This window comes from Orycteropus afer, unplaced genomic scaffold (assembly GCF_000298275.1).
Source record: "Orycteropus afer afer isolate SDZICR_OR568_19922 unplaced genomic scaffold, OryAfe1.0 scaffold00040, whole genome shotgun sequence".
In the NCBI taxonomy this organism is placed as follows: domain Eukaryota; kingdom Metazoa; phylum Chordata; class Mammalia; order Tubulidentata; family Orycteropodidae; genus Orycteropus; species Orycteropus afer.
The window spans coordinates 14,851,032-14,860,353 of NW_006921627.1; the positions used below are offsets into that span (position 1 = coordinate 14,851,032).

At 34.4% G+C, this 9,322-nt stretch overlaps 1 protein-coding gene across 1 annotated transcript in view; it reads right to left on the reverse strand.

Annotated features, from left to right (window-relative positions):
* Positions 1-75: 75 nt before the first annotated feature.
* LOC103193916 (ovostatin-like) overlaps positions 76-9,322 on the reverse strand; it is a 73,349-nt gene continuing 64,102 nt past the window's right edge. The window contains exons 25-32 of the mRNA XM_007937219.1: positions 9,015-9,191; positions 8,736-8,817; positions 6,221-6,377; positions 3,733-3,807; positions 3,242-3,407; positions 2,487-2,710; positions 989-1,204; positions 76-222 (exon numbers count right to left, since the gene is read on the reverse strand). Coding sequence (XP_007935410.1) covers positions 76-222; positions 989-1,204; positions 2,487-2,710; positions 3,242-3,407; positions 3,733-3,807; positions 6,221-6,377; positions 8,736-8,817; positions 9,015-9,191 — 1,244 coding nt within the window. The remainder of the gene's footprint in view (positions 223-988; positions 1,205-2,486; positions 2,711-3,241; positions 3,408-3,732; positions 3,808-6,220; positions 6,378-8,735; positions 8,818-9,014; positions 9,192-9,322) is intronic.

A 9,322-nucleotide genomic window follows, 5' to 3' on the forward strand; every position in this document is an offset into this window, starting at 1 on the left:
TAACAACAACAACAACAACAACATCACACTGATTAATTTTTTTTTGACTGGCAATTAAAGGGAAGAATTGAGCATTTATCTTGCCCTTTTGGCAGAGCAGTTAAATGTCTCCAGGTTCTGGAGAGGAGCTTTTCTTTGTAGAACACCAGCTAATAAATGTAGGTGATGTGACGGAAATAGAAAATCACCGCCACGCAGTCCTCGATGAAGTCGTTGACCAGGCTACAATCATCAGTGATGCATATTACAACTGTTAGGTGAAAATTGATGTGGACGTACATGTTTACAATGTCCCAATATATCACTTTATGTGTTGATTGTTAGTTATAGAAGAGAAAGACTGGCACTTTTAATGGAGAAATATGGCTGTCATCATCTTAATCAAACAATTAAACTTAAGATCTCTAATAGTGATGTGCCTCCTGATGTGATGCAATGTGAATACACATCTAACATTTGGTTTATAGAAAATATAGAGAATGTTACAACAGGTTAAATGACAACAAAAAGAAAACAACTTGGTCAATCCAGAATGAGAAATATTCTACAAGACAACTGGACTGATCTCTTCAAGAAGTAAATGTCATAAAACAAAAGATTTGATAGAACTGTTAAGTTAAAAGAGACCTAAGAAATACAACAATCAATTGCAACACAACATAGTCATTGAAGAAAAAACAAAAACTACAAAATGTATTTTAGAACAGAGGCTTGATAATTATATCATATTATAAAACTATTGTTAGTCTTTGTTAGTTGTGATAATGACATTGCTGTTACGTGATGGAATGCCCTTATTTTTTTTGAGATCTGCTTTATGACATTGTAGGAGTGTCATAATGTCTCTAATTTGCTTTAAAATTTAAAAAAAGTGAAGCAAATATGGCACAATGTGAACAACTGTTGAATCTAGATATTCATTATATTACTGTAACTTTACGTATGTTTGAAAACTTTCATACATTACAGAATTTAAATTCTAATTTACCTGTACATATACACAACCGTTGCCACTCACTTCCACCGTATAGTTCTTGTTTGTTGTCGGCAATGGGATTTGTTGTAACAGCAAACGGTTCTCATCATTCACTTGGAAGCCCCTGGAGAATGCTTGGTCAGAGAAAATCAGCACTGAATTTTGCTTATTTTTAGAGAAAGTGAGCCTTTGGAATAGGGTCAGAGCTTGGAGAGCCACAACGGTATCCTAAAATAATAACATCACAAATTGTATTAGAGCATACTGTGGGATTTAGAACTCTTAAGCTAAATATAACTGTAAATCAATTAAAAACAGTTTAAATAGCCCTTTTTTTTTTTTTTTTGGTGTGTGAACTACTGTCTTGGGCACTGAATTAAGACTGAAAATAAATGGTGTTAATGGTAACATATTTTGTCTTTTAAGTTCAACCTTTAAACTAATACAGACAAAACCATCATTTAATAGAACAAAGACGTGAGAATAGCCAAGGAAATTTTAAAAGTGCCTAATGTGTCAAACTTTACTCTATCAGATATCAAAACTTATAACAAAGCCAAAAAGTCACTGGAAAAGAATAGAAAGCCTAAAAAGACACCAAAATACAAGTTTATTATACAATGTCAGTGTCTAAAATTAATTATTAAATAAATGGCATTGGTTCCAACTCACTGGCCATGTAAAAAAAGTTATATGTATCTACCACACATGATAAATCAAACTACATCCTAGGTAGTTTAATAATTGAAATATAATAAATTATTGATAATAGTATAAGAAAGAATGGATATATATTTTTACAACACTTTTTGTGCTGAGAATTTCTTTTAGCATAGGATTAAAGCAAGAAATCTTAAACTGAGTGAGTATACTAAGTGAAAGGGAAAAGAAAATAACATATATTTAAAGCATGACATAAGAAGTTGAAAACTTGGCAAGAGTATATTATATGTATAATATCTTTACTGTACACTAAAAAAAAATTGATAATACATGAAATAAAAGAGGACTTTTAAAAATGAAAGCATATTTTACCTAAGTAAATAGTGGAGATTTATTTTTATGCAGAATGAATTACAATTTTCATTGCATCAGATCAAAAAGATTTTTACAAAAGATTTTGAAGTTATACAGTGAAAGATACTCACACACTCTGCCCATGGCAATGCAAATTGATACAACTGCCCGATAAAAAGTTTACCAATATGTATCATAACCTTTAATTTTGTGTGCCCTTTCACATACCAACTTTAAGATGGTTTTTAAACCCCTTTTTTAAAAAATTAAAAGGAAATTAACTCTGATAAACACTTAGAGCTTGTTACTAGATAAAATACTCCTCAAGAAACATAAAAGAGCAAATTTTTAAAAACACAGCAAGTTTTATGTTGACAACAAACTCATTTAATTGGATAAATGCAATATATAAGTTTCAAGACCAATAATACCACTAAACACAAAGGAGCTGCTCAATTTTTTTTGTCCTTAAGGATTTGAAAAAGACAGTTACCTTTGTGGAAGAGAAACCTCCATAGGAGTTTTGCTGCTTTGCTACCCACTGTACGATCTGAGAAGCATAGGACAGCTCTTCAGCAGACAGCTGTGGCTTGGAGAGAATGGCCAATAGGCCATAACAGGTCATCTCGATCTCTGCAGAGGACGCTGAAGGGTAGTAGTAGGAGGAGGATCCTGCTGTCGAGTGCTGCTTTTCTAGTTCCCAGTACACTGAGCCACCTGGCGAAAAAGTGCAAGGAATTCAGTTGTGCCTATGCCATAGTGTGGGATATGTGTATCAGCAGATGGGGCATATTTGAGGAGTCTAAATCTGACAATGGAAAATAAAGATGAGGGTAATATTTCTCAGCCATAAAGAGAAATGAAGTCCTGATACATGCTACATGAGTGAACCTTGGTAACAGTGTGCTGAATGAAATAAGCCAGTCTCCAAAGGACAAATATTGTCTGAGCTCTTTTTATGAAATATCTAGAACTGGCAAGCATATAAGGACTAAAGTTTATTAGTGGTTACCAGGGGCAGGTGGGAGGAAGTGAGGAAAGGGGAAGTCACTTCTTAAGGATAATGGGAAGGTTGAACAACATGATGAACACAATTAATGTTACTGAATTGTATGTGAAAAAAATCATTGAAATGGCTTTTTTTTTTTTAAACATATAATATACTGACCATAAAAAATTAAAAAAGAAACATGAAAGTATAATAAGTACATCACTGAATTATTACTAGGAAAGGCCCTGTGGACTCACCTACTTTCCGTGCTTTTTCCTTTAGCATACTGATAAAGGATTCCCTTTTGCCTTTCTGGCCTACTAAAGTGAAAGTGTAGGCCAGGAGAGCCTGTTCATAGGTAGTAGTAGCTCTCTCCTTACATGCAGCCTCTATGCACTGAAGACCCTTTTGAATTGCCACAAACTGCAAGAGAAAGAAAAGATAAAAATCATTTGTGCACATAAACTTGTATGGTGCCAAGACAGATGTAAATGTGTTCATCATTGGAAAAAAAAATCAGGAATGATTCTTGTCTGTGTTGAAATGTTCAAAGGACAAATGCAACACGTACATTTTACCTTCTACGTAGTTACACATGCAAGGTGTGTTTTGACCATTGAGAAGGATAGTGATTGAGCATTATTTTGTGGTAGCTACAAACATAGTTCTTGTTCCTACTAATGTATTGACGTAAAATGTTTTGAGTGCATAAAAAGCAAGTTAGGAGTATCACCAGTGGGTTACGTACCGAGGTTGGGTGACCAGCTTCAATCAGTGCATTAATAACATATGCAGTGAGAGAAATCTTATCATCTTCTTCTCCCTGAATAAAGCATAGGGACACCATGTCAGTCTCACAGAGAGCAGAGGGAGAAACACATACCACTGTTAATGCATTGTATTGTGATAATTCAAATTGGTTGCCTTCTCTCTGGTTTTGTGGTGGTGAGGGGAGTGGTGAAGTTTTATTTATTTATTTTTTTATCTCTTTGAAAGGAATGGTTTGTAAAATCAGAAAATAGTGAATACAAATCCAGAAAATTTATAGGAATAAGGCATCACTTTTAAAAGTAACTTATTGTCCTAAGGAGGTATTTGGAATCAAAGGAGACATAGACTGCTCTGCAAACTTCTACATCAACACTCACCCTCATCCTTACCCTAGAAATAATACAGAAAATTTCATGTAAAGTGTGAGCTGTAACAGTACAACAATGAAAAGAATGTCATATGAAATAAAAATGGTAGTCAATGGAACAGAACAGGAAGAGAAGAAAGAAATCCTAGCAAGCATGGAAAACAATAAAGTTGGTTAAAAAAATCAGTCGAGGCAGCCAGTACTAACTGAAAAAAGGTGTTAGAATATAGGAATAGAATGTATATAGATTACACACTGAAATAAATTCTAGCAGGTTAATAATGTTAGTTATAAAGAAAATAAAACTAATCCAAAAAATTAATGGGCAATTAAAAGGGAGAATATACAAATAGAAAATAAGCACATGAAAGGTGTTTATCTTCAGAACCAATTGAGCTGTAAATGAAAGTAGACATAAAACACCCCATACTTTTTTATTCTATATTTGGGATAATTTTTGGTTTTAATACTTATATTATTATTCAATGCCGGTGATAGTTTGGTAAGTCAGATAGGTGCACACAGGTGCGAAAATTGGCAGAACTCTACCGAAAACAAATTTGATGAGATCCTTTCAGAACTCTTAAACAATTCTAATTCTAGATATATTTCCTAAGTCAATAATCACCAGGGAAATTATTTATATGTAACACTGCTTATACAACATTATTAAAAATTCAAGATGAGTAGTAAACAAGTTATAGTTTGCCCATGTGATAGAGTATTATAAAGCTATTAAATTATGCTCTTCAATCATTTTAATGACATGTCAAAGTCATTATATATAATGTTAGGTTTCAATAAAAGAAGACTAAAAAATAGTAGATAATAATCCTATTTATGGAAAAATTTGTTTATATGCCATAGGAAAAAAGACTGAAGGACAAAAAATACATAAAAATATTGATTATGGTTATTGCTGAATTGTTGACATATGAATTAATACATTCATATAACAAATATGTATACGTTATATACATATAACATACAAAGGGAGAGCTCTGGTGGCGTGGTGCTAACCAGAAGGCTGGCAGTTCAAATCCACCAGCCACTCCTCAGAAGGAAGACTGGGCAATCTACTTCTGTAGATACTGCCTCAGAAACCCAAGGAGGGGCCACCACAAGTCAAATTGACTTGATGGCAGTGAGTTTACATATATATAACAAAAAGAAAAACTGTCTAAAAAGAAATATATATATATTTATTTCAGTGTGTAATCTATATACATTCTATTCCTATATTCTAACACCTTTTTTCAGTTAGTACTGGCTGCCTCGACTGATTTTTTAACCAACTATATATATATATTCATTTTCTTTGAGCTGAAACCCAAGAAAAATGAATGGTATTTTGATACATTCCTTATATTGACTTATCTAAGTAACTTTCAGTAAGTAAGTATTACTATAATAATTTGGGAGCTCTGGTATAGTAGTGCCTAAGGCACTTGACTGCTAACCAGAAGGCTGGTGGTTCAAACCCACCAGCCACTCCTCAGAAGGAAGGTTGGGCAATCTACTTCCGTAGTGATACCGCCTCAGAAACCCAAGGAGGGGTTTCTATGAGTCGGAGCCTACTCAAAGGGCAATGTTTGTGTTGTGTTTGCTTTACTGTAATAATTAGTAAGAAAATGTATGTTTAGGAAAACTCAGAAATAAAAGGCAAATTCATTCATCAAGACTTACCTTGGGGTTATTAATAAGTAGAAGCTAAACAAATTGAATTCAAATAATTAAATTACATAATGCAGAATTTAAGTGACAAGTATTAAAATATTAGTGGTTATCTTGGTTCTGTCATTATTCTTACTTTCTTTCATACTTTTACTAGTAATTGCATCACTGCCACAGTCCACCACCTCCACCATCACCACGTTTACTGTTAAAAAAATCTGAACTTTTAGAGTTTTTAATCTAATGGAAGGAAAGAAAATGTTGAGTTTGTTAAAAAAAGGCATTATAGGTTTTGCAAGGTAATTAATTTATGCTGGTAGAAATCCCAGGTCAGTGTTTTCTACCAGATTTTGCAGCAGTATTTTGGGATTCACTAACTGATCGTGATGAAAGAACAGAGCCTGTAAGAGAATTTCACCAATACCTTCAAAGCGTTGTTGAAGACATTGCCAGAATTTGGGAAGCAGCCATCTGATTTCTGATTATTTACAAGCCAAATAAGTGTATGGGACTGAACTTTGTCATCAATATAAATGTAGCGTTTAGCTTGTGCAAATGATTTGTAAACAAATGCAGTAAGCCTGGAAAAAATAATATACAGTGAATTATATATAGCAAATGTTAACAGAGAGAATGTTCCTTAAAACAGATGGCTTGCTACAATTGGATTTTTGAGTATCACATTCTGAAAATCTTTCCCACATCTGGCCTAATGTGTCAACTCACCCATTCCTTTCAGACCTCTACCCACTTGGTTTATGCACCTCCTTTTCCTCCTCCTCTCTATACATAATCCATGTCTTGGATGAAATGTTATCTTGCCTATAATGTCTTCCAAATTCTTTTCTCTTCACCTGAAGCACAATTCTTGCATTTGTTCTTTCTTAACATCTAAGAGTTTGTTGAAGAATTACAGTATGTTGTAAATAGAAAATGATCCCTGGGTGGTATGAAAAATTTATACTGAACCGTTAACCTAAAAGGAGCTCTGGTAGTGTAGTGACTAAGGGATTTGATTGCTAACCAGAAGGCTGGTAGTTCAAACCCACCAGCCACTCCCTGGAAGGAAGGTTGGGCAATCTACTTCCGTAGTGATACCGCCTCAGAAGCCCAAGGAGGGGTCACTAAGAGTCAGGTTTGACTCCAGGGCAGTGGGTTTTTTTTTTTTTTTTTTTAATTAACCTAAAGGTTGATGATTCAGACTCATTCAGCAGTACCGTGGGAAAAGGGCCTGGCGATCTTCTTTCATTAAGGTCACAGCCAAGAAATCTCTATGGAGTAGTTCTACTCTAGCACATGAGGTTGCCATGAGACAGAATTGACTTGATAGCAATGGGTTACAGGTGACTAGAAAAATATCCTGAGAGACCAAAATGTAGTACTTGTGCCTCATTTTCACAGATAAAGGAACTCTGTTGGCATAGTGGATACAGTACTTGGCTGCTAGTTAGAAGGTTGGTGGTTCAAATCCACAGGAGGAAAATGAGGCAATCTCCTTCCATAAAGATTTACAGCCTTGGAAACCCAATGGGGGTTGCTATGAGTTGGAATCAACTTGATGGCAGTGGGTTATTTTTTTTTTTTTTCCACTGATAACCTCAAGTCCAGAGGGTTTAAATGGCTCATTCAATCTTGATAAACTAGGATTATTCTTATATATGTACTTTTTTCCCCTGTAGACTGGCATTCTTTGCAGATAAGCACCAGTTTATATTCATCATGATATGTAAGCTACATTGCATTTAGTTCAAACATATCACCATACAGTTTCTGGGAAAACTGTTTTTCCATAAGCTACCATAGAATCCTGTGCATAAGTTTACTACATTTTTAATTATATTGCATTGTAACATTTTTCCCCCTGTTATGCTCTGCACTTCCTGAGGCCAACGGTCATGTTTTATTGAGAGGCAAAATCATGTAGATTTCTGGAAAAGATATTCCAGCTCTGCCACATGACTAGCAGTGTGATCTTGGACAAATTGCTTGATCTTTCTGTATTTATTTCTTCATCGTAAAATTGGTATTGTAATGCTACCAGCCTCATTTGGTTGTTATGGAGATTAAAAACTCAACTGCCATTGAGTTGAATCCAACTCATAGCGACCCCTCCTTGGGTTTCCAAGGCGGTATCTCTATGGAAGTAGATTGCCCAATGTTCCTTCCAAGGAGTGGTTAGTGGGTTTGAATCACCAGCCTCTGGTTAGCAGTCAAATGCCTTAGGCACTATGCCACCAGAGCTCTCTATGGAGATTAATTATACTCAATGATAGTGATTATTATAAATACCATTTGTGTTTTTGTATCTTGGGGGTTATTACTGTTCCCAGGACATATAATAGTGTTGTACATAAATGTTAGGAATACAAGGAAATTTTTTAAAGCTTAACTCACATTTCACTATTTTAGAATCACAACACAATCTATGGTTAATTTAATTTGTTTTTAGTACTTATTTCACTACTTTTAGCAAGCACTATTGTGCTCAAATATGGGTTTTCAATATCTCATCAAGAAATTGCCCATGTGCACAACACTATTTCTGAGTGGCACTATCAGTGAGCGTAGGTGATGTTGAAGTTAGCTTTGAGGCTGATCTGGGATAAGATTAATGATTTGGTTGGAATAATTTGTTTGTATATTAAGTTAGGCTTCACATTCCTCATCCTCACCTATTGAGTTACTTGCTTTTTGCTTAATGATTTGTTTACTTAGCAGGCATTTTTCATAAGTACAAGATAGAAATAAAGCCATGTATCATGAATTTTTAACCCAAGAGCCCAAGAATCCTATTAAATTGAATTTGTGTATCTGTGTGTTGTATATAAAAAGTTTGGGAGAGAAGGTCCATAGTTTTCATAAAATTCTCAAAAGCTACTTGACAAAGAAATATTTAAAAACTTCTAATTAAACACATATAATTATAAAGCAATTCAGACCATGTGTTTCCTTGTTGATATTTATATCCAAAGGTACTATATGATCCATCCGCGTTTTTATAAGACAGTTGCTTCTGATAACCTGGAACAAGAAGGAGATATAATTATTTTAAAATTTAAAGTAATATCTAGCAGGAATATTGGATAAAGTGACTGTTCATGTTAGTTTTAACTGCACATATTCGTATACACAAATAATTCAGTGTACTTAACAAGAAGAAAAGAGCTGGGTTTCAGAAACTTAACTAGAAAATTAAAAAAGACTTTTAAATGCTTTACCTTCTATCAGGTATCCAATAGCCTTGAATTTTATCTCTTCTGTTAGTTGTTGAGTCTGATTCAGATAGTCCAAGATGTAAATATTGGGAGCGAATCGAGCCATATTCTGCTCTCCACAACCAAAAGGCATTCGGAGAAGATGATGTAAGTTTTGCATAGCAGAGCTGAGAATGTCTCCTGAAAAGTAAATCAAATCAATATGAAGTATTGATAAGGAAAATAATATTAGGTGTGCTCAAGACCTCTAGGAGCTCTGGTAGCATAGTGGCTAAGACACTTGCCTGCTAACCAGACGGCTGGCGGTTCAA